Source organism: Rhinoderma darwinii, chromosome 3, assembly GCF_050947455.1.
Source record: "Rhinoderma darwinii isolate aRhiDar2 chromosome 3, aRhiDar2.hap1, whole genome shotgun sequence".
NCBI classification, from domain to species: domain Eukaryota; kingdom Metazoa; phylum Chordata; class Amphibia; order Anura; family Rhinodermatidae; genus Rhinoderma; species Rhinoderma darwinii.
In genome coordinates, this window is record NC_134689.1 from 12109974 (window position 1) to 12137692 (window position 27719).

The 27719-nt window shown below is 42.5% G+C and overlaps 2 protein-coding genes across 2 annotated transcripts; both read left to right on the forward strand.

Moving 5' to 3' along the window:
* Nucleotides 1–615: 615 nt before the first annotated feature.
* RESF1 (retroelement silencing factor 1) lies at nucleotides 616–22316 on the forward strand. Its single transcript, XM_075855916.1, has 4 exons — nucleotides 616–703; nucleotides 15653–20646; nucleotides 21167–21247; nucleotides 21650–22316. The coding sequence occupies exons 2-4, from the start codon at nucleotides 15666–15668 to the stop codon at nucleotides 21796–21798; spliced, it is 5211 nt and encodes a 1736-aa protein (XP_075712031.1). The 5' UTR covers nucleotides 616–703; nucleotides 15653–15665; the 3' UTR covers nucleotides 21799–22316.
* A 4800-nt stretch (nucleotides 22317–27116) lies between these two features.
* On the forward strand, nucleotides 27117–27476 carry LOC142748547 (uncharacterized). Its single transcript, XM_075855613.1, has one exon. The coding sequence runs from the start codon at nucleotides 27117–27119 to the stop codon at nucleotides 27474–27476; it is 360 nt and encodes a 119-aa protein (XP_075711728.1).
* The last annotated feature ends 243 nt before the right edge of the window (nucleotides 27477–27719 follow it).

Genomic DNA, 27719 nt, shown 5'->3' on the forward strand with positions numbered 1-27719 from the left:
ATCTGTATCGTGTCTCTGCGGTGGATAGAATTTATTCCTCTTTTCAAGCTTTATTTTGATATACAATAATAAGAAAAAGTTTGTATTTCCCCTGTGTTCAAAATATGTGTAAATTTTTTTTTATAGATTAACCCCGGGTAAAATTACAATAATTTGTAGTTGTGCAGTTCCTACACACAACCTGCAGATGTCTCTCTTGAGTCAAAATTAAAAAAAAAATACAACCTATGCAGTCTGCAATGGTCTCGAGAGGCAATACTGTACTGTGTTGATAGTGATCAGTGTGTGTACATTTATACAGTGATATTATGGCAAGAAATTAAATATTCTGATATCTAATATAACTGATCAAGATAACGTATCGATTAATTGTATGTATTCGTAAAAAAATATTTTCCCAAACTGCCAAACTCAAAGATGGCTCCCGCGACTATCACCACGGCAACCACGCACAGCGCGTACCCAATGGAGTTCGTCCTTTAAGCCACGCCCATCCGGTCCGAATTCTCTGCGGGAAATATCAAAGGTCGTCGATCACCACGCCCCCTCTGCTTAGTGATTGGCCTTGTGTTGTCTGGGCACCGCCCTCTTCTTTTCAATGTGATGAACGGGTGCCAGCGGCGCAGCAGCAGAGGGCACGGCGGCTCCGGAGCTGATGTTTTTCTGCGGGGCGTTCATGAAGCGGTGACCGGTGGACACTCGTGTAAGTGCAGCATGCTGGACGTCCAGTGCGGCGGATTCCTGTATGACCCCTCCCGGGATCCGTTATTTTCTAGTTACTTTTTGTTTCTTTGTTCTTAACTTCATGTTGCTCCGTGGTAGTCACTGCCTGTGAAGATCGTGCTGCAGGATATCATGTAGTGCTGGATTTCAGTCGTTCATATAAATTAGTATTTAACTCTTAATTGCCAGAAACTGAACTCCGATTTCTCCTCTTACTTTGCACTGGCAGGGCCCCCCTTCTAAATCATTTAAAGGGCAACTCCACGAGCTCTCTAAACTGCCTCATTCATGATCTATGTCACTGTTGATCCTGATCGACCTGGTTCATTGCATAAAAATGGACACCCATCCAAAAAGACAAACTTAGGGGTAGGATGCATCTGCAGATTTATTCTATTTTGGGTTTGATGATGAATTTGCACCAAGATAACTCGGCAATGGCTCATGGTGGGTTAAAAATACTTCTGAGACAATTGTTAGCACTATTTGGGCAGGATTCAGGGAAAACCCTTTCTTTGAATTGTTTGGATTTCATATACTACAGCTGCTGCAGAACATCTTCCTCTGATGATGATGAAATGCCTATATTTAAAGGGGTTGTCCCATCTGGTCATCGCTTTTCTGTAAATGCGGATCCGCTAGCGATCAGCCGATCACTAGGGATCTGGCTGCTGAAACCCTTGTGCAGTTGACTGCGCACTTCTCCTGCAGTGGCCACTGCTGGAGCGACTCGGTATTGCATGTCACCCTTTCAAATGAATAGGCATTCAATGTAATACATTGTCACGCTGAGTCCTCCAGGGTGGGAGCTGCTCTTTGAGTCTTCTTTATGGTCTCTTTATGTTGTAAGATTTTCTTATAGGGTCTTGTGCGATTTATTTATGATCAATGTTGTGATTAAGTCAATTTTAAATCTTAAGAGGAAAATGTTAGCGGTTATTAAGAAAAGGATTTCATAAAAATAAGATTTCACTGGGAAATTGAATCTAATCTAAATAGAGCTGCGGTGGAATTAGGCGTTAAAGGAGCTTTCTCCCGAAGACAACCCCGTCTGTAAAGATGGCGGCTGCCGGTCCAGATCCTGGAATCCCGCTGGTGGCCAACCATGTAATATATGGATGAACCAAGCCCTCCAAAGCGGGAGTTACTTTTTACTAGGGGACGCCCAGTTTAGGCTCAGAGGCGTCCCCTATGCATAGAGCCAATAATATGGACCGGAGTTTTGACGCCCCGGCCCCTTTAAGAGTTGGGCTGTTTGAGCGGAGTTAAATGTTCTTGGCGTTCCTTGGAAATAACTTCTTGACCCAAGTGATGAGCTGGGGGTCGAATATGTTGTACATCTGGGAGTCTTCAGAAAGTTTAGACGTTACGAAGGACTTTGTTTACGCTGGAACGCGGTGACCTAGTAGAGAAATTCTGGGATTCTCGTCAAGTCTCCATATTTGGTCCTGAAGCTGGAATCCATACAGAGAAATGTTGGGCTATTGTTTACGTAACCACGAAAGTCCGATATTCAACGATTTTACAAACTTGTATGGTAATTCTTAATATTTCATTACTTGTTAAATATGCTACGTCTCCTTTTTTAAAAAAATTTACAAATCTGCAAATTCAAAAATTTCTTTCCAAAAATGTTTTTTTTTTACTGAATATTTGAGTGGAAGAATAAGATTCACAACTTAAGACCTCATGCACACGACCGTAATTTTTTATGCGTAATTAAAATACTGACCCCTTCATTTTTACCGGATATCCGTATATTTACGCGTGTCTCTGATCTTCTGCATCTACAGACCGTGATCCTATCATTTAATGTGAGCGCGGTCCACAAATGCGGGTGACGCTCCGCGTCCTGTCCGTGCGTTATTCACTGACCGGAAATACTACACGGCTATGTGCATGAGGGCTAAAACTTCTATTGGTATCAAGTAGTGGAGTGGGGGGTCGTCGATCGCTTGTTTTTTTTTCCGTTAAGCTGATCGTTTATCAAACGTTACAAACACAGTGGAGTAGACTTTTTTTTTTTTTTTTTTTTTTTTTTCCCCTGGATTTTAAGCGTTAAAGGTTTCAGATTTCAGCTCTGGAAAGAAAATATTTTAGTCTTTGAATTCTCCCCAAGGAGGTCGGCTGAGGCGCGTCTCCTGTTCTCAATTATATATCGGGCATTCCTCAAGAAGTACTTGTAATAAACTGTTCTATCTCCTTAGAGAGTTTTAGTTGTATAAGTTGAGAGGGGGTGGGTTTGTTTAAAAAAATATTCCTATGAGATCATGGGTAATTTTAAAATTCCCACTTGCCCTGTAAGTGCATTGGTAGGGTTGAGGTGCTGTTTTGGGCAGCCTGTTTTCTGTCAACATACACATTGTTGACAGAATCAAGCTCACAATTTTTTTTATTTTTTTTTTTGGTATGAATTAAATAAAATTTGTATTAATCTATTTGTGTAAGAACCAGCAGGGCGTGAGGTCGATCATGTGCCCTCCGCTGCTTGCTCAAAAATGAATAAGCCATTTACTAGCATAATAAAATTTGTGTATAATCCCATCCGCCTCCGTCCCTGAGGAAATAACATGGACATGAAAGAGTTTTTTTCTTCCTTTCCGTCTTCCTGTGAATTTCGTTCGGAAAGCAAGTTATTTGTTTAATCATCTTCGTGACCACTTTGGTTAAGATTTATACAAGATGGTCGCTTACGTATGGTAAAGCCATGTTTTTTTTGTTCTCTTCGACCTCGTTCACATCTGCGTCGGGGGTCTGTTCTTGGGTTGAGTCAGAACTTTTCGTCAGGGGAACCCACAAATGGAAACCATAGTTTTCCGTTAACATTATCATTGATTTCAATGGTAGCGCTTCCATTGCTAATGGTTTCCGTTCGTCTCCGTTCTGTAAGGTTTCCATTTTTTTTGTCTGAATCAATAATGCAAATGGAAAGCTATGGTTTCCGTTTGGTTTCCGTTTGTGCGTTCCCCTGATGGGTAGGTCTGACTGAGTCCTGATACAGATGTGAACGAAGCCTTAGAGGGTTTTCCCCATCTTGGATATTTATGGCATATCCACAGGCCCTACCATAAATGTCCCATAGATGCAGGTCCCACCTCTGGGACCTGCACCTATCTCTAGAACGGGGCCCTAAACCCCTTTCTATATTTCTCGGCTACCGCTGCTTCCCGACCACTTCCTGGTTAGGTGGGCGGGAGTTACAGAAACCGCTATTTCCACAACTAAAATGAAATACATGACCCTTTCCCTTTAAGGCCTCTCTACTAGTTTATATTCCAGAAAAGGACTTTGGGGCAATCTATTATGACTGGCATTTCGTATGGAGAAAACCAAATCTATTCTAGCTATGCGCAGGAGTATACCTGCGCTATAATTCACGCCAGTCTTTCTGGCGGAAATTATGGTAAATTTATTGGGCGGCGGTGCCCTATCCGCCTCTGGCTGAGCCCCGTCCACCTTCTTAAACGTGTCAGAGGTGGCGTTAAATTAGAAAAGATTTTGTGCAAAATGCGAGTTTTCTACGGCAGAAACTGGCGTGCGCAGAGGGCTTCATAAATCCCCCCCCCCTTTTACTAGATGGTTTCTCCTCACCATATGGTCTTTGAGCAATTTCCATTCTTTGAAACCTATTCTTGGGATAAGTGGGATGTAATGTGAGACGGACATAGGGGGTCCGCTTTACATTCAATGAGGATAATCTGCTTGTGGCTTCTGACACGATTTTCAAATATTCGCTGAGAATTCACACGGTCATCAATAGGAGCTTTGTTACCGACGGAATTCCGACGCGGAAACGCTTCATTATCAGCGTGAATCGTCCTTCGTGTGAACAAGGCTGTGCTGTTATTCATTAGTTTAGGTTGGGAATACAATGGTGTTTATCTGGCTTAGCAGACACGTTGTGTATGTTGCTTTTATGATGCATTTACGTTTACACCTTCAGGTAGAGACAAAGTATGTTTATCGATGTCCCCTGGAAGTTAAATGACTACGTAACTCATGCAGTGGATCAAAGTGCATTCCCCATTGTAACCTCGGTTGAGTGACTTGTGTTCCAGACGTCTTGGTGCCACTTAAAACGTTGAGTAAAGGTCCATTTCCGCCAATGATCGAGCGATCGGATCGGCTGGTTGATGCTACCGTTGCGAGGTCTAGTGTTGTCCACCTTTCTTTGGATGTCCTGAGGGTCTGGTGTATTTGTGTCTACACCGGTAGAGTGATAGACCGCCAGGCTGCTGGGTCGTGGCAGTGACATTTTCCGGCATAGCGAGCGGGCCTTGATGTCTGCCCCTTGCGTCCACCAGCTTATCTGGCGGGTTACCAACCGTTAGCCCTGATGGCGCACAACCGTGTGTGCCGCTCGAGTCCTGTCCGTGATCTGTGGAAAGAGAGCACATGTTCTAGCTTTCCACGGATCGGAGAGTCAGGTCCGTATTCACTGACCCGATTCACGCACTAAAGTCGGTCTGTGAAAACTATCGGGTGCCTCTTGGATGCTGTGAAAAGCGGCCCGAGTCTCTTGGTCATGTGCAAAAGGGCTCCAATGGGTTTTCCAGGCTGGGGGCTTTGTTATACCGATGACCTGTACACCGGAATTGTCATTAGTATGAGATTGTGGGGGTTCGACACCTGGACCCTGAACCAATCCGCTTTACCAGCTGCCTACGGGCACCGGAAGATGTACAGGGTCGGTGCTGGAAGCAGATGGCCCCGTACACTGTATAGCGGCCGAACTGCAGCTCTGCTCTGCTCCTATTCACGTGCAAAGGTGCAGTCCTATACAGTGGACGGAGCCTTCTGTTTCCGCCACCGACCCTACATAACTTCCGGCAGTCGGTACGTGGTCAGGGTGTCGGACCCCCACCGTTCATATACTGATGACCTATCCTGCGGCTAGGTCATCAGTATAAAAAAACTGCCCCCTATATCCTCACATATTGTATGGGAAAACCTCTTAATATCTACATGTTATTTAGTTCCTGATCAATAGGGAATAATGTATTTCAGGCAGATGGACTTTGATCCAAAGATTTGTGGAAATCCCTCACATTCCCGGAAAGGGTGTGAGTAGCAAAGTTTCGTAAAACTGAAATCACCTGTCCTTTTTATGTAGTTACGAACGAGGCATTGTAGGCTTGATCTAGTTGTCTTTTGTGTGGACGGACAGAGGTTGTGTGCCCAGGACTATCTCATCTTGTAGCCGATGAAGTCAGAAAAGCCCACTTTGGGCACGGGCCCCTTTTGTTCTAGAAATATCAGGGTATGAGGATCCGCTAAGTAACGTCAGTCCATCCACTTTATTTAGCTGCTTTTCTACATTTTGTGTTTAGGCGTTTTCATTGTTTTAACTGTTAATACATTTTTATTACTATTGTATATCGGTTGCTTTAAATCATTGACATTTTTTTTAAAATAAATTAGTGTTTGTTTTTGATTGAATTGTACATCCAGAGAGAACCTAAAAAACCTTTCTGGGGTGAGGTTGAAGGTGGGGCTTCTTGAAACACGCAGCTGCTTAGGAATTTGTTGCTGGCATCTAACTTGTTTTTTTTTGTTTTATGTTTGTTTTTTTGGAATTTCCTATTATCTGGCTATTAAAAAAAGCTTGTGGCTGGACCAGTCTAACTGGCCCTAAAAACCAACCGTACCCCTGACATGTCATCTGTTTATGCAACTATAAAGTTCATCGGAACCCGAGTTTGGTTTCCGGTGTCCTGATCACCTAAGGTAGACTTCCAAAAACCAGAGGATTCCCCATGAGTATGATGTAGAACTGTGTTACACAAGCGTCTTGTAATGCTTCATTTCTCCTGTGGTGGCACTGCAGGGAAACTTAAGACTTATATAATGGTTCCTCTCACAGATCACAGCTGAACGGTGGGAAACACGGCGGTGGGACACCTTGTAATTAGATGATCATAGGAAGAACCTTCTAAATAAGTGTGCAAAGCATAAATCACCTTGAACTTTTTACTTTGTCGTCTTTAAAAATGTAAAGAGAATCTCTTCCGAGAAAATTGTTAGTTTGTTTTAAAGTATCCCATTACATTACGGCTCTGCTTGATTTCAGTCTTGATGTCTTTGATTGGCCGTTTTCACTATTATATTGAAGCTCTTCTAACTTTTGTATGAGCATTGTATTTTGTGCCCCTTCTTTAGTCATGGGTCGGGGGGGTCAAGAGAGAAGGAGCCAGTGACTGTCTGTTCTGTTTTCTGGATGAGCTCTAAGAGAATGGTAATGTGATCTTTGTAGGATAGGGACATCATATGTAACAGATATTGATAGATATGACTTTTTAATAGGGGAATTACTATTGTGGACAAGGAATCTTCTGTCTAGTCACTTGAATTGAGGTCTGTTTTTTGGGGACGGGTATTGGACTTTTTATGATTGGCGGAGATGTTTTTCGCTCTGTTTTGTTGGAGAACAAACAACTAAAAATGGCAGATTGGTTGCCAAACTGGATCAACTGGCTTCTACGGTATTATCCCATAATCTCTACTTTATCAATGTAGCCGCTGCTCACGTACGATTTGGAGTTTCTTATTATTTTTTAGAAAAAGTTGACACCATTGGATGAAAGATTGAATAAAAACATCTGGTCACCACATGGGGGAACCTTGGATACAAAGGAAATGTGAAAAATGTTGAAACTGGAGACCATGGAGGACAAGGGTCAAGTCTCAAGGGTCCACCTGATTTATTACAATTGTTTCAAGCCGCATCTTCCTGTCTTCATCATGTGCTGTCTGCTTTTACCCCAGCTTTACATGCCTTAGTTTACAGTAGTTATATCGCCACAAAAAATACAGAATTGGATAGTCCTGTGGACATATTGGTCACAAATGGGGACATTTGGCTACTAATGGTACCTATACTGAAGCCTGTGTGAAACTTTTGGGCAACAAAAAATGAGCTCCTTGAGAAGACGTAGCAGCTATATAACCGTGATTCCTGTAGGGCTCGTGCCGTGGACTACTGTATGGACGCAGAAAACCTTGTGTGATGGGAAGGCATTAATGGACGTGAACAAAATGAGAAGAATTTGGAGATCTCTCGCACCATGAAAGATTTTTCATCATAGGGTGTTCTACCTTTAGCCAACATCATTGGAGGCAACGCCAGTCCTTGATTCCAAGTATTTCCATCAGATTTTCTACCCCAGGGCAGAAATATTTTTGATTAGATGGCATGGTAGCGTTGTTTTATTGATAGGTGGAGGATGAAATATTTCTTAAACTTTTTTTAGGGGCTTTGGAATTGTAAGGCTGAACTTTGAAAAGTCGAGTTTAACTTTAAGCTGAACATAAACATTAGTTTTGGTTTTTTTCTTGTGAGAGGCCATTCAAAATCAGTAGAATCTATCACAATCTAAACATTAGACTAGCAAAGGTTGCCATCAATAATTCCTTGTTGGGTATTTCACGCCTGATCCTTATTTTTTTTTCCACGAGAAACAAGTGGTGTCTGGCAGCCGCTTATTTTCCTGAATCTGAGCTTATAAGAGTTGGCGTTATGATCCATTATCTTGTCCTTGCTTCTGAGCCATTGTAAGAACATAACGAAATCTAAAAGCCGGAAAGCAAATCCGACAAAACCGACCACAGACATTGACGGTTCCGTGATTTGGACAATAACTATTTTTCAGAAAAGCCACTGATCTGTCCTAATAACAGCAAACCTTGTCAATAACCTGTTCAGATGATGCCTTATGTACTATAGTCCGTATACATCCTCTACGAGCAGCTGTGGGACAGCAAAAATTTGAAGTTCTACAAAGGAGAAGGTTCTGGGCGTTAAACTACTCTAATAAAATTGAAAAAATGTGCTCAATTCTCTCTCTGCCTGTATTTGATCTCCTTCACATTTTAGTCCTTACCAAAAAATTAATCGACCATAAGAGAATAGTTTTTGACTCTACACTGGTTCTCTCATCTAGACTTTTTGTACAATGGGCGACAGCTGCAGTACACAGGAGTGCCCCGACTTGCTTTCACTTCAATCCTTTCCTCTGGACTGCAGCTGTCGCTTGGTTAAAATTAGAAAGTCCCATTACAAAAAGTCTAGGTGAAGCACTGGCCTAAGGGGACATGCTACGTAGTCCAAAAACATTCTCGTAGGACCATTTTGAAAAATCAGAACTGGGCATGGTCTGAGTGTCAGACATTCAATGGTTAAGATGTTAAGTCGTGGTGAAAGTTTCTGAAACTTTTCTGGTGGAAACGGATACGACTGATACAGAAGTTTGCTCGGTGTCGTGAAACAACTTTTTATTGTGCAGTCTGGTAATCGACCAGCTGCCAATTGTCGGTCTAGCGTCCAAAGTTTTCTCACTTTTTTTATGTACTTTTTGTTTGAGCGTTTTTGAATATTTTAAAGGAACAATAAACCTAGAAGTTAAACATAAAGGTGATACTTGTTCACGCTGTAGGATCTTCTACAATACTTTTTTAGAAACATTCAGAAGATCCTACAGAGAACACCAGGGTTAATTCCCTGCTGATCTGTCCCGTTTTTTGGCTAATGATCGGCTGAGGGGTGGGGCTTAGTGATGGGGGGGGTTAAAGGGGTATTACCGTCTTAGATATTTATGGCATATCCACAGGATATGCCGTAAATGTCTAGTAGATCTGGGACCCGCACCTATATTGAGAACAGGGATATACCGTAAGTGTCTGGAATACCCCTTTAAGTATATTGATCTTTGATAGGCTCATCTTGGGTAAAAAAAAGACCGTATGTCTTAAGATATAATGGTACGTTCCATAAACTGATCGTAGCAGGTAATTCTTTATTATGTTCATTATAGGTGATTGGTTGACCTCTGTGCCCCTATGTATAAAGTCTAGCTCTATAATTAAGATCGTATTGTTCAGGTCGATGTAGATACGAGACGCTCTTGCCGGTTCGAGTTTTTGCAGAGATTGCAAAGTTATTGGGGAAAACCTTCCGTAACACAGCGTAACTCTCAAAGACTCGATCAGTCTCCACAACGATGTGTGTTTTTTTTTTTTTTTTAATGGTAGAACTTTTCGACACGCGGTTTTATGTACTTTTTAAGGGCTTCGTAGTAGAATTGCTGTATGGAATCCTCTATCTGATGATGTCATCGCTGTATTCGTCTCCATACAATACGTTGGGTATATCTTTCAACTGACCTACACATGGTTAATGGCATGGGCTATAGATGTGAGTGGAGCCGTAAGTACGTTAACCGTGTCTGCTTCCATATCTATCAGAAACCGAGGCGGTGTTCTGTCGTACAACAGATACCATCATTGTCACTCAAGGTTTCCGTCATTTTGACTATTTTTCCTGTCACATCTGAAATGGAGAACGGAGCCTCCGAGGCAAATGTTTATCATAGTATAATTCTTTCCGGTTTTGTTCTGTACTAGGTGTCACAAGATTTATTATATATTTTTTGTTAAAAATTTGACCTGCTTCTGATCCTACACCATTGTGTGCGCCCATGATTAAGCATTTGTGAACACAATCTCCACCCAAAGCTTGTGTTAGAAGATAAAAATGAGAAGAGGGGGATGGGTGTGTGGGCGTTGGGAACATTCCACAGAATTGTATGGGAAAGACCTTGACAGAACGAGGGAGCGGCTCCAAACATTGTGATTTAGTTATATTTTACCCTGGTGCTCTGAGACTTTACATAAAACTAGACTTTAAGCTTTAGACCCGTCCTTTTGGCTGCCTCCGACAGAATTACATTTCCTGTGGTCTTTCACTCTACGCCACCATAACACCCAGGAAACGCAAAATCTGCTCCATAGAATAAAGAGCCTCCACTTTTAGCCTTTGTGTCGGAGACAGATTTACTCTATGGAGCCTCCTGGCATGGGCTAGCTTTTGTGTTGTAGACTCGCCCCATCTGCTTTTCCCTTCTTCAACCACTAGAGTGTAGTGAAACCTAATCGTACCAAAAAAAGTTGGACAGAAGTAATTTTGCAACCAATTTTTGTGTATATTCTGATAAATGTTACAGGAGTAATGTATACACGGGGCAACTAAATGGACAGCTCACCACTCTACTGCCAGAAAGTCCTCCAAAAGGCCTGTCGAATGACCTGGAAGAACAGATGTTTTCTCAGTTCAAGTAATTTACTATCTAAGGCCTCATGCACACGACCGGAAGGGTTTTTACTGTCCGCAAATATGTATCTGCAAATACGGATGCACATCTGTAGCCGACTGCAATTGCGGAAGCATCCTTAGACTTCTATGGGCAAGTCCGTGCTGCAATTGTGGACATGAATAGGACGTGTTCTATATTTTGGGGATCACATCTACAGCCGTAAATATACTGGAAGGTGTCCGTGGCCAATAGAAATGAATGGGTCCGCAACTTGATCTGTAGTAACAGATGGAAACTACGGCTGTGTGCATGGGGCCTTATATGGTGTTCCTCTGAGAGTTCCCACCTGTTCTTTGGTGCCTTCAACAAATCCTGGTAGCCCTAAAAATACTCCAGAGATCTCTCTAAAGTGCTGCATATGTTCTTCAGCTGTATTGTCCCCCAGCAAAGAGTTTAGGACCAGTAGGGCCCATACCTCGTCCAAGGGGCAACCAAGGTGTGTGTGTGTGTGTGTGTGTGTATGTATGTATGTATGTATATATATATATATATTCTCTCTCTCTCTGCGGTGTCCATGTTATCTGCTTTCCGACTGACTTACCAAGGTTTGAGTATACACAGCGCTTAGTTCAACTGGTGAAAGTAGAGTTCTCAAAAGTAGCTCCGAAGGATCTGTTCTTACAGGTGATTGTCTGGTTTTGCTATTTTATTATGCCCTATAAAGGCGAGTTCTAATCCCTATGGATTTTGTATGGTGAGCGGGCAGGGTTGCTTGCTGTATAGGTATGGTTCTTTGAGCAACAATTCATTAAGGGTCAAAAGTGCAAGTGACATGATGTATGGGGACGAGTGACCGGAGTAACGAGCACTCGTCCCCATACTAGCCCCTTGTGGAAGGAGCAAACGAGCGCCGATCAACGAGCTGTCTCATTGATTGGCGCTTGTTTACACGGCCTTTACACGTACCTTTACCTTTCAATTATCTGGCCTGTAATGATAATGAGATGACTGCTGAGATGTGATCTCTACAGAACAGGAAGGATCAGTATGTGAGGCTCAGTGGCCAGTGAAAACGACAAGATGTCCATGACCTAGAAAATTTAAAACCAATCCCTAAAAATTTTAACATTTTTATCATAAAATTGTGATTTAAACGATAGGTCATTTTCTGATGACCGGTTTGAACTGATATGTAAACCGGATTTAAGCTTTTAGTACATTATATTATTATAGTATTTTCTGTAATTTTTTTTTTTTTTCCCTGGAGACTCTGTTCTGACTTCGTTCTGTTTCTATACTTACCATTTGTAATCCGATACCGTCCTCTGACTTTCTCCTTGTAGTTTGGAAATAATGATAGGTGCTAATGTTGTGACTGACTGAAGGGAATGCTCAGGAGGCGCGACAAAGGTTGAAAATGGATGAAAAACAAATTATATCCCATCTCCCTTGATAATGTTTCGGCAGCGTTCCTGTAACCTGATACTGTAAGGAAATCTCAATGTTTCCCAAATGCTCCGTGTATTTGTGATTTCTGAAGCTACTGTACTGTTGAGGGAATTATATGCTTTATAGCTTAGGATCATTAAAGGGGTGGTCGGCTTAAGCAAACTCATTTCCAATTAGGGAATTCTGAGTTAATAGAGGAGCAAGGGGTCCTTCATTCAGGATCCAAATCTTTTTTACAGTGAAGAGCCGTCGCAAATACAATATTCTGCCCCGGAGGACTCCGCTCTCCCATGTATCACGTGGAAAGCCAGTTGATTTTAATGGGAACACTGTAATGCTTCAGTTCACCTGCAGTGGCGCTGTAGAAAAATTGAACACTTGCTACTGAATTACAGACAGATATATGTATTTTTTAATTTTTTTTTAAATGCAAATTTTTACTTGGTCAGTTAATTAGCGCTTTAGGGTGACTTCTTCTACTGTATGAGAGTAACCATAAACTGAATTGCCTACCATAAATCATTCAGTGTTAATTGTCTGTGATACAATCTGAGACATTGGAAGTCCCAGGACGGTCAAAAGTTCAGTATTCGCTAGACTGAACTTTTTACCCCAATGGAGGGGGCTGGGAGCACTTCCAATGCCGTATATAGATATGCTTCCGCTGTTACATGCAAGTAATATATTCGTATACTATAAGTGACCTTTAATGTAATTGATGTATGTTTTCTATTTGCTTTGTTCTGTATAAATAAACGACGCAAGGCGTCAACCAGCAGAGAGAACCACGTTCTTGATACTGAAGCACTTCAGTGTCTGTGTCTTCTCTCCGGTGAATCATCATTTGATTTGGACTCCGAGACTGGACAATGATGGAGTATCTTTTAGCCCTCCCAAATCCAGGCTACTTTGACAACTGCGATGTGCGAGGGGCGGTTTTGACAGGAGCCATCTACTACCTACACACCTCCCCTGCCTCAAAACTCTGCCCATACAAGCAATTATCCTGACTGAATTGCAGCCTCAACTCTCCGGACCTTTCATCAATTAAGAACGTCGTCCTCATTGTTGAAAGATGTCTCATGAGCCGTTTGAAAGGAGGAACCGATTCTATCCACCACAGAGACAGGATACAGATGGCATCCTGAGAGATTACAGATACAAATACTGTATGTATTTTGTAAGATTTTTTTTTTAGCGGAATAAGAATTTTTACATATCTCGGACGGGATATTCTAGAAAAAATTAAGCAGTTTACTTTATGTAAAAGTGATGTTTGTATCCTTCCGTTGTAGTTATCTGATGGTCCTCTTACTTGCTCGGTGTGACTCTTTATAATAAGATTATTTTTTTGTGTAGCAAAGTGTCTTACTGATGTGATATGAAGGGGTTTAATTGTGTTACTAGAATGTTTGGAGCTCTTGGAAAGGTTCTGGTTCTCCTTGCAGAGATCCAGCTGGTAGGAAGTCTTAATGGCGATGCTCCATGGGGAAAAAAAGTATGTAAAATAGCTCTCCAAGGTGCATGGCAAATGTGTGAAAACAAACAAAAAACAATAGATACTTACCTTTTACCTGGCAATCCTCCCGGTCTTTGTTTACATGCTGTCAACATGTGACCAATCAGAGGGCTCTGCGGTCATGCGCTTCACTCTTGGCAACACCGTTTTGATTGGCTATTTTGTTTTATCGACCGCTTGTAAACAAAGACCGGGAGGGACGCCAGAGCACTATTCACATGATGTTTAACCATGCACTCAACAGTAATTTTGATTCTCAATTACAGATCCGTAATTGGGCGTCAAAGTACGGATCCATTGATTTCTATTGCTTATGGACACATTCATGTATGTTTACGGGAAGGCATCCAGGCCGTAGCATTGCCCCGCAAAAAATAGGACATCGTATTTTTATTTTATTTTACGGACCGTGCTCCTATACTTTATGATGGGAGCACGGCCCGCAAATGCGGGTGACTGCACGCGGCCATCTGTGACTTTTTACAGAGGGTGTGTGTGTGTAATAGAAAGTGAATGGCATATGTTGCATCACAAAGCGGCTCAGACCACCATTGTTTTGGATTATTCTGCTGCTCGCGTTGGTGGCTTATCTACTATAGTAGTTCATTTGTCAATTTATTTCTAATATCACGGATCTTGAGGACGTGATTGAAAACCTTGTCGCATGGGGGGCAGAGATTAAAGCCTAATTTTAGGGAAAACCATTGAAGTTAAACACGAGTGGTTGGCTTTTTTCAATGGGTTGGAGACCTATTACAAACACTTGCATATGTTGTGGTGGTAGGATTGGTTTTTGTAATTGTTCTTCTGGTTTGTGCTACTGTAATATCATTTTAAGGGATTCTTCATGGCTGGAAGAATTCCCATTGGTTAAGGTAGAGTGAAGTTTTCCAAACCAGAGGTGGGTGTAGGTAATTGGTTAAACTTTATGGTTTGCCACTTACTAATGTTCTTATAAGACAAGGCGGAACTGGCAGTACGAGGCGTGGAGTCCAAACTTCCATCAGTCTTGACTCCTAGTGAAACGGTAAACTAGGTTATAAGGGAAGGGTAGGCTTGTCTGGGGAGCCGACAGCATGTCCAACTCTATTTGTTCTGGGTATTGGTGAACACAACACAATGAGTATCTCCGGTCTCTGAAGTGAAGTGACTGCTCATTTGTTTTGTAGATTTTCTATTTTAGTATTTTTTTCACTTCGTCGTAAAACCACGTCGTATTTCAAATCACAAACCGGCAATGTGGGTTACTTGCTAGCTTTAGTGTGGATAGCTTTTTAGCCTTTAAAGGTAACTAAACTTTCAGAAAACTTCTGACACGTCAGAAGTTTTTATCGGTGGGGGTCTGAGCACTGAAACCTCCACCGATCGCTAAGATGAAGCGGCAGAAGCCCTCGGGTGAGAGCTGAGACGCTTTTGTTTCTGATCGGCTTTTCTCGGAAAGCCGATGTAACGGTGTACAGTCCCATAGACTTTCTATAAAGTCTGTATGTCGTTACATCGGCTTTCAGTGAAAAGCTGATCAGAAACAAAGTGGCTCAGCTCTCACCCGAGCGCTTCTGCCGCTTCATCTTGGTGATCGTTGGAGGTTTTAGTGTCAGAAGTTTTTGGAAAGTTTGCTTACCCCTTTAATAAATGGCGATGGCATACGCGTGGAATTTCTGGTATGACCATTCAGAGTAGACCAAATTATAGCACATGGTTAACGTGTGTATGCAAAGGATGGCCATAGAATGGGTTAGTGGGTAGATTAATAGTCAAGAAAAGTAATTGCTGCATCCAATGAAGTGCAGGGAGTGAGGTCTATATCTTTTTACCTATAGAGAGAATATGAATGTATATTTTGGAATATAATTTTTTATTTTTTTTTGTCTAGGTTACAAAAGCCGATGAGCATCAGCAAAATGGATTGGAGTAGAAACACAAATGGGGCAGTTGCCCATCCGAACAACCAGCAGTATTTACCACAGTCTACCTCATCCACAGCCCCCACCATGCAGACCCAAACTACATGTGTGCCACCGAACTCCTACAATTCTACCCAAACGTTTGTTGCGAATAGCGACCATTTTTTGAAGAGTCTGCTGCGTGCTAAATCTGCCAAAGAGATTTTAAAGATTCAGCTGTCTGCTTTGTCAAAAAGTCAAAAGTCCACAGCACCAGTGCAACCGACCACACAGGCTTCACCAGGGCAGTATAATTCTTCATACAGTCCACGGCATCCTACGACAACCACTGCCACAAACCATCAAAGAAGTCTTAATGTTGAGAACCCTGTGGGATCAAATTATCAAAGGCAAGTTTATCCAAACTTTATCCAGACTTTTCTGCTGGCTCAGCCGATGCCCGTTGTCCAGCAGCAGCAGGCTCAGCCGATGCCCATTGTCCAGCAGCAGCAGGCTCAGCCGATGCCCATTGTCCAGCAGCAGCAGGCTCAGCCGATGCCCATTGTCCAGCAGCAGCAGGCTCAGCCGATGCCCATTGTCCAGCAGCAGCAGGCTCAGCCGATGCCCATTGTCCAGCAGCAGCAGGCTCAGCCGATGCCCATTGTCCAGCGCTATGGTGCAAACGGATACAATACCAGGGAAGTTCAACAGTTGCAAAGCTCACCAACTTATAAAGACAGTGGTGGATATACACACACAACACCGAAACAGATGCGTAATACTTATTCAGCCAACAGACCCAGTCGAAATGCTCAGATAAGTTCCCGGCCAATAATGCCACAACAAAACTGTCAAAATATATATTCCGTCCAAAATGGAAGTTCTGGTCCATATCTGGTATCCTACAAAGCTGTTAATGACACAAATGTTCCCGTTTCAACCTCAAATAATCCGAATGGTCAAAATAGTCAGATGGAGTCAAATTACCAGTCAGTGTCCCATATAAATACACAACAGTCACAGCAGGACATGAATGACTATGTCCAAAATCCTCAAAGTCAAATGTCAAGTTTTCAAAATATTTTTGCCAATAATTGTTCTAATGTATTACCTTCAGCCACTATTGGGAAAATGCCACCTCCGTATCCTCGGTCCAATACAAACACATCAAATATTGGCAATGTTTCGGTAAACCAGAGGTTTTCTAATCAAAACTTTGTAGCACAAAATGTTCAACAGCCGGGACAGTCTCCTACACAGCCACAGGACATGAATTCTGTGATTGTGCTGTACCCAAACCATGTTGGAAATGTACCACCGGACCAAAAACATGCGCAAGATGTTCTTGCGTTGTTAAAAGTGTATAGAAGTGTCAAACAAAAGTATTTATTACTCAATCGTGAAAATAACCTATTGAGACAGAAAATGCAAAGCTCCTCGCAGGATAATTCTGGGTCTTCTGATACGAGACCACCACTAATTTCTATCCTTCCCGCTAGGAGCGTTCATTCAAATGACCCTACGGGTAGACTACAGATTTCACAAAACTCAACTATGCAAAGCCGATCTCCATCAAATACTACACAGGGTGTGCTGACCCCCACTTTATATAATTCCTTGACTGTTCCTGTCCAGAACATTGCCCAACCAAGCAATTCCTTTTCCAGTCATGTATACCCCTCTAATAACTGTGATGTACTTAATCAGAGAAATTACACTGGTGTTGATAGTGGCCAGATGAATATTGGAAGCAGTGCCAATTTTTCTGACCAGGCCCTAGGTTCTGAGACATTAAGAGACCAGGACCCTCAAGAAATAGTTGGAAGAACATCCGTGGTATCTGTACAGGCAAATAACCTATGCTATTCCAGTGGCAATTCCAGCAACGGGAACCTAGCCCAAAATGGACAACGTGTAACTTCTGTTCATAACCATACAAAAACAACTGCAGCATCCCATGAAAGTTGGAATCCTGTTCGTACAACGAACGCCAGTAACTTGTATGCCAAGATACTCTTAACGTCCAGTTCAAGAGAAGCTATCGAAGCTTCTTTGCCTCTCTGGAAATCTGTTCCTCAAAGCTTCACTTCGAATAAGATTGGGTATTCAGAAACCAAACCAAATCATATGGTTGACAACAACCTTGATACTCTTGGTCTTTTAGAGGGAATTGCAGCTTGTTCCATAAATGAGCCAGCTACAGTCACGCTGGCACAGAAATCGGACCATTCTGGCCCTAATTCGTCAAAAGGTATCGAGCCTCAGATTGCTATAGTCTCTCCACTGGTACAGACAAAAGAATTGGTAAATGAGATAAACCAGTGTCCCAAAGTTGTTCCACAAGGTGGTGGCTTGGCCAACAATGGTAATAGTGGATTTAAAGAAAAGGACTGTCTTAATAAATTACTTCAAGCTTTGGAATCTGTAGATACCACCACCATGAATAACCATGAAGATGTCCAACCTAGAAGCAATATGGTTTCATCTACGCCTTGTAACATTGAGGTGTCATCTAATTGTAATGTTGACCAGAACTCTACTGAAAAGTTTGATGATGGCTTGCAAATCTCTGGCATATGTACCCTAGTGGAAGGCAACTCTTTCTATGACTCCTCTATAGCAATGATGTTTGGAGGTTCTTTGCCAACTCAACCTTGCTTACAACCTGCAAAAACGAATCCGATGGATGTCAATACTCGGCAGGCTTCTCAGGAGGACATCCCCAATGTTAATATAGGTGGTGCCGCCCAGACGGCAAGTAGTGTCTCCTCTACTACTGAAATGGTGGCCGTTAAATCAGACCCTCAAGAGGAAATTGAGCCTTGTGACAACATCAAAGACGAACAGGGAGCAGATTTTTATTGCCCCGAAATACAACCTGAACACAATTTGTCTGCTTCTGATGAACATGACTTCGAATCCAACGCTGGGTCTGACCAGCTGTCTGAGCTTCTGACAGAATTTCCCTTTGGAATTAAAAATTACATGTCTAAAAGTAAACTTGGGAGCACTGCTGTATCTTTAAGGAACCCCACAGAACAACCTGAAATTCCAAAAAGTGCGGTGCCATCTGAAGGTGAGAATGATGCGTCCTTTGAGGACATAAAAATAGAGTATGCCGTGGACACCTCAACCAAAGAAATAGCGTCTCCAAGTATAGAAGCTACTGACCAACCGTCTATAGTTGAGAGAGTGCCTACACCTGAACCGTCTACAGATGAGGTGACTTCTATACAACTTGAGGATGATGATTTTGAAATTTGTGATAGTCCAGATGCCAATATACATATTACTTTATTGGATCAGGATCAAATAACTAAGCTTTTTCCAGAAGATTCTCCTAAACCCACAGAGTACGAGGAAGAATCTGCGCCTGAAAGTTTCACGAACGAATCTGAAGCACCTGTTGTGGATGTTGCAGTAAGTTCCGTAAAAAAGTCTGACAATGAGCCTATATCCGTCTCGGACAAGCAGCTGTTCTGTTGTTTGTTCAGTTGGTTAACCCACACAAATGGAAATGCACCCAAATGCAATTGTAAGTTGACAGAATTGGATGAGACTGAAGATTTAACCAACAGTTCTTCGCACCTTACTGCAGTGATTAAAGCTGAACCTTCAGAGGACGTTCTGGAGCCCTCAGCAGGCAATCTTGAGCCTACTTTGCCAGACCTTCGTAAAACGGAATGTGCTGAAATCCTACCGCCTGTTCTCAAACGTCCAAAGCTCGAACCTTTAGAGCATTCTTTAGAACGTACGCTCAGTCCACATAATATGAATTCTAGTCCTCAAGAAGTAATTAAAGCAAATTTTGATTTCTCTGAAAAGTATCTCAATGAAGATCAAGCCCCGAAAGAATTGAGGAAAAATGACACCCTGACCAATGAAAAGATTCTCCAGTCAAAAAGTCATGTCGGAGACCCCAACAGTAAGAAAAGCAAAGACACTTCCTCAGGTTGTAAAGTAAAAGCTGATGGCTCACGGAAATCTGAGAAACTTATCATAAAAACAGACTTTTTGAAAAACAAGCATTTGTTGAAAATGAAGAGGAAATATAAAGAAGGTGGCGTCCAAAAGATTAAAAAAAACACAGAAGTGGCTGAAGTTGCCAAGAGTCTTAATGTGGGCCGAATTGTTGGAGGTCAAGCCAATAATGAGAAATATAAGCAACCGGCTAGTACAGTTAAGCAATCGGAGAAGAGTATGAAGAAGCCAGAGTCACCCAGTAGTTTGGACAAGTCGTCGGCTAGTGGCCAAGTTTGTTCTCCGAGGAAGCGCAAGGAAAGGGTGAAAGGTCGACCTGAGAGCCATTTTGACCAAGTAAAGAAGGTTCCAACTGTACAAGAATATCTGGAGAGAAAAAGAGAACTCTACAACAAAAAATCAGGGCCGAAGATGGATCAAAGGAATGAGCCAACTGAAGTAAGACCAAGGCTTGTTGAGAAGTCTTCTATGGAAATAATTGGTATTACTTCACTAGCTAAACTGTTAAAACCATTGTCTCCTGCTAAAAAAAATGTGAAAACAAAGAACGTGGAGTCTGAAACCTTCACAGGCATTAATGGAGCCCGAAAAGGCCGTACGAAAACCAGTGGAGCATTTGAGTCTCTGCACAAAAAACACAGAGGTCCAAAACGGGGTCATAAAAAAGGATCATTGGTGAACAAAGGACTTGACCAGAAAGGCACTTCCAGTAAAGAGAAAATCTACTTGTCGCCTTGTGATGGTTTAAACCGTGCTTCGTATGAAGGTATAAGTTTAACCAAACTTCAAATTAGATGTTCTCCTGAAAAACCTGGATGTAAGGAGAGGAGGAAGTCGCTTGATAGTTCTTTACATTATAAGTCTTCAAAGTCGGAGACCAAGAACTTGGAGGCTCCGAAAATGCTGGAGTTCAAATTATGTCCAGAATTTATTAACAGAAGTCCGTCCTCGCAAGAGAGAAAAGGAGAGCCGAAGGCTGCTAAAGAAAAAAGTGTTGTAGAAGGTAAATGTCTGTCAATCTGTCTATATATTCTTAAGAACATCCAAATTTTCCAAACTTGAAAAGCAAATTGAGTTAGACTTCTCCACTAGTTTCCACATTTATGATAGGTCACCTTGACATGAGTAAAAATATCTTAACATTGGTGGTAGCTCAGGAGCTGGGACCTCCTAAGAACCAGTTTGTTTAATGCACTGAGATTGGAAGAATTCACGGCTGAAAAGGCTCCATCCCAGTGTTTCCAGGGTATCTGAGGGCATTTCGCCTCTTGTTCGGCCAACATTAATTCTGACCTGTGCTTTGAAGACCCTTTTAATGCGAAGCAATTTTGGTTGACCCAAACTTTCTCCAGTGGACATAGTTGATGAAAGAGGTTCATACCAATCAGCTTTCTTATGTTATGCTTTTACTGTAAAGAATCCTTTCTTTACTCAGGCAACATAATATTTGCCTTAGATGTTTGAGGGTATTTTACATCTAATGACACCACCCCAAATAAACACATTTTTGTTTATTTCCGCAGGTATTAAAAGCAAAAAAGAGGCATGGTGCAGTGGTGGTCCTGTTAAGAAAAGCCGAATAGATAGCAGCTCCGAAGATCAAGGTGAGGTACAATTAAAGCAGATCAGCCACGATGTTCATAATAATTGGCATTTTGGGAAACCATTGGATTTTTATGTAGACGTAGGCATGTATGAACTCTACACAAACTAAACTTCTCTTTAGGAGATGTTGTGCATCTAAGGCTCTGCTGTCCTACTTTTACCCAGAAACCCGTGTTTTCACGCCCAAAGAACTGCTACATAAGACAGCGGTATTATAATGGGACATGATAGGTGAGGGCCCCGGTTACAGATTTTGTGTTGGGGCCCAGGGCCTTCAAGTTACACCTAGGCTTGATGCTGCGAACATGATAAATTACTGGGGGCCTTCTGCCGTATCGGTAGGAAAACAAGAAAAAGGGACTAACAAATCATAATGGGTTCCCTTTGTTTCTTATCCGCAGGTCGTCACAGTCCTTCTCTGTCAACGTCGTCTTTCAAGTCCACTCCGAAAAATGCTTCAAGGCCAGTGCAAGATTCCCAAACCACATTCAATGTTTTTAAACAGATGTATCACGAGCAGAGAAGTAAAAGCCTCGACTGCAGCCTATGAAGTCCTGGATTACTACTCGCCTTTGCCTCTCTGAAAATCTTATCCTGCAACATTGTTGGACCTCCTGACACAATATTTGCGCGGTCTATCCAGTATTAAGTATTGGTGAATGTGAAAAATAAAAATAAAATAAAAAATTTCTTCTGATTTTCCTCTGGAAATATAAATCTTATGAATGTCTTACCTGATTTATATATATATATATATATACACCTGTCACATGCCAGTCATGCCTTCCGTAATTCATACTTCCGAGCATCGACTACTGGTGCTGATTTTGTTGCTGCTACTATTGTAACAGTTATAAAGTTTTTTTTATTTTTTGTATTTTATACAGTGGAACAAGGTTTTTCTACTAGTACGTTGTTTTGGCTTTGTATATATTTGTTTCTGTTTTTTGTACATTTCATGCGACTTTGCACTATGGGTTTTTGTTACATGTCCCAAGGACAGATCTTGCAGTCTATTTTTGTTGACAATTCAGTACTTTGATTAAATATTATTTTTTTTAAGATTTGCATTGAGCAATGTTTCTTTGTTTTTTTTTGTTATCAGAAAAAGCCTTCTGCAAGCTGTACAATGAAGTGTGCGTCCATTTTAGGAAATACATTAATGGATACCGGTGGCGTTCGAGCAAATATTTGCATTCCCCCATGAAATAGCAATTCTGGAGCATCTTTTCTTAGAACTCGGCTTTGTGTTTATTCCTCTGTTGCGCCTCCTGGAAATGTAAATTGATAACAATTCCCTTACCAATTGGGTTTCTCCCCTCATACTCTAAAGGTCATATTGGTAACCGAAATAGAGGAAATCTAAAAATAATTCCTGAAATATTTAGTTTTCGCAATAGGCTGACACATCCTGTCACATTTCAGCTTGTGCTGTGTACACTGGGGAAAGGGTCAACTGTCCTCTCCTTATCAGAGGCCGGGATTACAATGAAACGTAACCGCTCTATTATAAAGCTGCAGGCAAATAATAGTGGTTCGAACCTTTGACCTAGTGGGGACCGTTCGTACTGCAATGGCTGTGTGAGCCGGTGGGTATTGACTCTCTGTACAGTGCTGCAAAATATGTTGGAGCTATATAACCAGCAAAATATAAATAATCCCAAGCCTCAGGACGAGGGGTAGGCTGCCTACTAGGCCCCCATTGAGGTAGGGAGTGCCGTTAATGGATAAAAGGAAAACAAATTCTGCGCCTTTAATTTCTTAGAACAACCAATAGGACACTGAGCAAGTTCTTCCCTTTAGGGCAATTTAACTGATTTGGCCATCCGTCGGACAGCCGTCATATTGAACTTTCGGGCATTCTGAATACCCTGTCTTGGGCACCAAGACACCTTGTCCAACCCTGAATTGAATACAATGTAAAACCTAACAAGAGGAGCCACAGTGAGGGGAAGGAGAGAGCAGGGTCTATGCATTTCTGTGAAGCCCGGGCCACTATGTGACCGAACGACAACTCCATAGCTACAAAATATGGTCGCTTCCTGGACCCATATGGTGGAGAAATAATAGATCAGGACATGGCACACTGACCGGATAAGAAGCGTTTTCGGCACAGCCAATTTTTTATTCTTTTTATCCATAACTGATTTCGGAGTTTCCATAAATCACATTTAAACCTTATTTTGCATAATTTAAAAAGACGAGCCTCAAGCTTCCCCCGGGAAGACAAAATGTGCACAATGAGAGGGCGCAGGTGAAGAACCATTTTATTTATTTTTTGACCTTCAACAGTCAGCAATTCTCATCTACATTGGTTTATTTAAAGGGGCAGTTCTCCTAAACCATTTTATCTCGATCTGCTGTGAAAGTGACCTATTGTACTGTTATCAGTCATTTCAGGCTGGGGAGAGAGTAAAGGGGGGCTTTACACAGGACGATTATTGTGCAGCTGAGCATTCATAGAACGCTCGTTGCTGATAATTGCCCTGTGTAAACAAGGCAGTGATCAGCAGGTGAACGAGCAATCGCTCAATCATCTGCTGATCGTATAGTTTTAACAAATATCGTTTATCGGCAGCGCATCTCCTTGTATAAACAGGAAGATGCGCTGCCGACCATGATGATGTATGGGGACGAGCGATCGGAGTAACGACCGCTCGTCCCCATCCATAGCTCTGTGTGACCGGAGCAAACGAGCGCCGACCTACGATGTCTCGTTGATCAGCGCTCGCTGCATCGGCCGGTGTAAAAGGCCCTCTAGGACCATTAAATGGAATACTGATGGGAAGTTCAAAAATATTGATCGTTGCGACAACACCCCCTCCCCCCACAATCCTCTGATTTGCTACTTTCTCACGTGTCTAGTGTTGAGAACCACAGAAACCTTTCCATACGTCATCCGCTTATCTGTAGATTATTCGCCGCATGCTACCGACTAACGAATATTTCTCTGGCCACATTAAAGATCCAATCTGCTGACGAATGAGCGTTTGGTCGTTCATCAGCTGATCGCTGCAATCATCAGGAATGAGTGTTCATACGAACGCTCCGTTAGTCTATCACTGGGCCGTGAAAAAGGCCCTTAATAAAAAAAAATGGTTTTTAAAGGGGTAGTCCAAGATTAGAAAAACATGACTGCTTTCTACCAAAACAGTGCCACTTCTGCCCATGGGTTGTGTGGGTATTGCAGCGCTGGTCAAAAAATTAGGAATAAGCAGTAATACCACACAACCTGTGGACGTGTTTTTCTAATACTGGACAACGCTTTTCAAAGACGTTTACATGTACTAGTAGTGACCACACTAGACAAGTCTGGGGGATGCAGAATGTATATGGGGTATCATGTTCTCCCTGTATTTGGTGATTTTCCTCCCAGGTTTGTCCTGCACTCAAAAAAATAAATTTTTAATTGGTTTCCTATGTTTATGGCCTAGGAAATGTTCAGCAGTTACCTGTATTGAGTGATCGTCATGTCTTCTTCCCATATCATACTATTGCTTACAGGTAATTAAGGGTTAACCTTTGCTCAAGGTGGTCAAGCAAACGTGGCTTAAACAAACTCTTAGTTCAAGGATGTTTCCTGTAGACGCCTCTTAATAAATGCCGATCAGCCATAACATTAAAACCACCTGCCTGATATTGTATAGGTCGCCCTTGTGACGCCAAAACTGCTCTGACCCTTCGAGCCATGGAATCCAAGACCGCTGAAGGTTCCTGTGGTTTTTGGCACAAGACATTCGCAGCACATCCTGACTTCTTTTTTTTTTTCCAGCACATCCCGTAGATGATCGATAGAATTGAGATCTGGGGAATTTGGAGGCCAAGTCATCACCTTCAACTCTCATGTGCCTCAAACTATTCATGAATAATATTTGCAGTGTGGCGGGGGCATTATCCTGCTGGAAGAGGGCACTGCCATTAGGGAATACCGCTGCCATGAAGGGGGGGGGGGTGGTACTTGTCTGCAGTAATGTTTAGGTAGGGGGTACGTGTCACATCCACATAATTGCCATGACACAAGGTTTCCCAGCAGAACATTGTCCAGAGCATCACACTGCCCCGCCGGCTTGTCATCCTATAGTGCATCCTGGTGCCATCTCTTCCGCTGGTATCCGGCCATCCACATAATGTAAAAGAAAACGTGATTATTCCATGGCCCAGTTCTGATGTGGATGTGTCCATTGTAGGTGGTTTTAAGCGGTGGACGTGGGTTGGCATGGGAACTCTGACCCGTCTGCTCGGCCTCATATACAGCAAGCTGCGATTCTCTGCGTGTCCTGACACCTTTCTATCATAGCCAGCAGTAACTTTTCAGAAATTTCTCCAACAGTATCTCTTCTGTGGGACCGGATCAGACGGGCTAGGCTTCACTGCCATTGCACATAAATGACCCTTGGGCGCCAATGACCCTGTCACCGGTTGACCGGTTGTCCTTCCTTGGCAGTATTATGTATTTTATTTGTTTCATTTTATTAAGCTTTTAATTTTATACTTGTGCTTTTATATAAGATTGTCTTGGTATTTCTTGTTTTTTGCGTTGTAAAATTGCTGTAGTAGGGAGAAACAGCTTTCCCTAAGTAAATGTATGCCTTAAATAAAGGTCATAGGGGCACTTTGTGGTTAATATGTAATTTCAGGCCTTAAAGATTTTTAAAGATACGTCTCAAGTATGGTTTCTGTTGCTTCCAAGCACCATGTTGTCGTCGTGTGAATGGTTACCTTTGTATAATGATCTCCCGCAAACTCTTGTATAAATAAAGAAAGCTGACCTTCTTGAGCAGACGTCATTGTATCGTGACACGTTTGTTGAATGCTTTGATAGCTTACTACACAGTCCAAAAGAAGAGAATTACTTCAACAGTAGGTACTAACCACTACACACCAGGAACACCCCACATGACCAGTCATTTTGGAGATGCTCTGACCCAGTCGTCTAGACATCACAATTTGGTCCTTGTCACAGTTGCTCGGATCCATCACTAAATCACTGAGAGTACAAGTCAGAATACTCCACTCGGAACAGATTGCCGCCTTCGTCTTGCCAAAAAGCTATCAAGCCTATTCTGCTGGTCATGCCTTGGCTTCGTCTACATGCTCCGGTTCTCGACTGGAGTTCCGGAGAGGTCCTCCAATGGAGATCCCAGTGTCTTCACTGCTGCCTGCCACAAGTTCGTCCTGTTCTGCTTTCACTGCCTCAGTCACTCTGTGGACTACCCACACATTATGCCAGCTTTGCCGACGTCTTTAGTAAAAAGGAGGTAGGTACAATGGGGAGGTTCTTCCTACTATTGTCCTCTTGAACTGCTCCCTGACATCTCACCCCCTCGTGGACGGTTCTATCCTCTCTCCTTGCCAGAGACCCAGACCATGTCGGCTTACGTCAAGGAGAACCTTGAGAGGGAGGGGGTTCATCCGAAAATCTTCTCCGGCTGGAGACGGATTCCTCATTAAGAAGAAAGATGGATCACATGTTTCTATTACCTTGGTTTATACCAAATCACATTTAAAAACAAATATCCCTTGCCACTAATCTCAGAGCTCTTCGATCCAATTCGTAGAGCCAAGATTTTTACAAAGCTGATCTACGTGGGGCTTATAACCTGATCCGGATTCGTCAAGGTGACGAATGGAAGACCGCATTCAACACCCGAGACGGTCACTATGAGTATCTTTGTTCTGTGTAACGCTCCAGCTTAATTTCAGGAATTTGTGAATGACATTCTCTGGGATCTTCTGTATGTCTGTGTGCTGGTATATTTGGACGACATCCTGACCCACTCACCAGATCAGACGACGCATCCGAAGCATGTTCGCCAAGTTCTGTCGCAGTTAAGGAGGAATCGCCTATATGCAAAACTCGAAAAGTGCATGTTCAAGAGGAACTCTCTTCCCTTCCTGGGCTACATTGTCTCCGAACATGTACTCAAGATGGATCCAGAAAAGGTGAAGTCCAACTTAAAGTGGCCACGTCCACAGGGCCTTCGGGCTATTCAGCGATTTCTGGGATTTGCAAATTTTTACCGTCAGTTTATCCCAAACTCCTCATCTCTGATCACTCCAATCTCTGCTCTTACTAGTAAGGGGGTGAACGCCAAAGTTTGGACTTTGGAGGCAGAGTCAGCTTTTACCAGTCTCAAGAGCGTCTTCACCTCAGCCTCAGTTTATCACCATTCTGACCTGTCTCGGCAGTTCTCACTAGAGGTTGATGCTTCTTCCGTTGGTGCTTGAGCACTTCTGTTTCAAAAAAACTCCAGGGGTAACGCAGTGGTTTGTGGCTTCTTCTCCAAAATGTTCTCTCCTGCAGAGCGCAGCTACTCCATTGGGGATCAGGTGTTACTGACCGTCAAGTTGGCCTTGGAGGAATGGAGACATCTGCTGGACAGCGCTATTCCCCCCCATCATCATCTATATGGACCACAAGAATCTCACGTACCTTCAGTCTGCGCAACGATTAAATCCTTGTCAAGCCAG

Bases quoted from the DNA above. Each gene is read 5' to 3' on its own strand.
- LOC142748547 (XM_075855613.1), top strand. From the start codon at position 27,117: ATGTTCAAGAGGAACTCTCTTCCCTTCCTGGGCTACATTGTCTCCGAA.
- RESF1 (XM_075855916.1), top strand. From the start codon at position 15,666: ATGAGCATCAGCAAAATGGATTGGAGTAGAAACACAAATGGGGCAGTT. The intron at 20,647-21,166 runs GTAAATGTCTGT...TTATTTCCGCAG, and splicing joins AGAAAAAAGTGTTGTAGAAG to GTATTAAAAGCAAAAAAGAG. The intron at 21,248-21,649 runs GTGAGGTACAAT...TCTTATCCGCAG, and splicing joins TAGCAGCTCCGAAGATCAAG to GTCGTCACAGTCCTTCTCTG.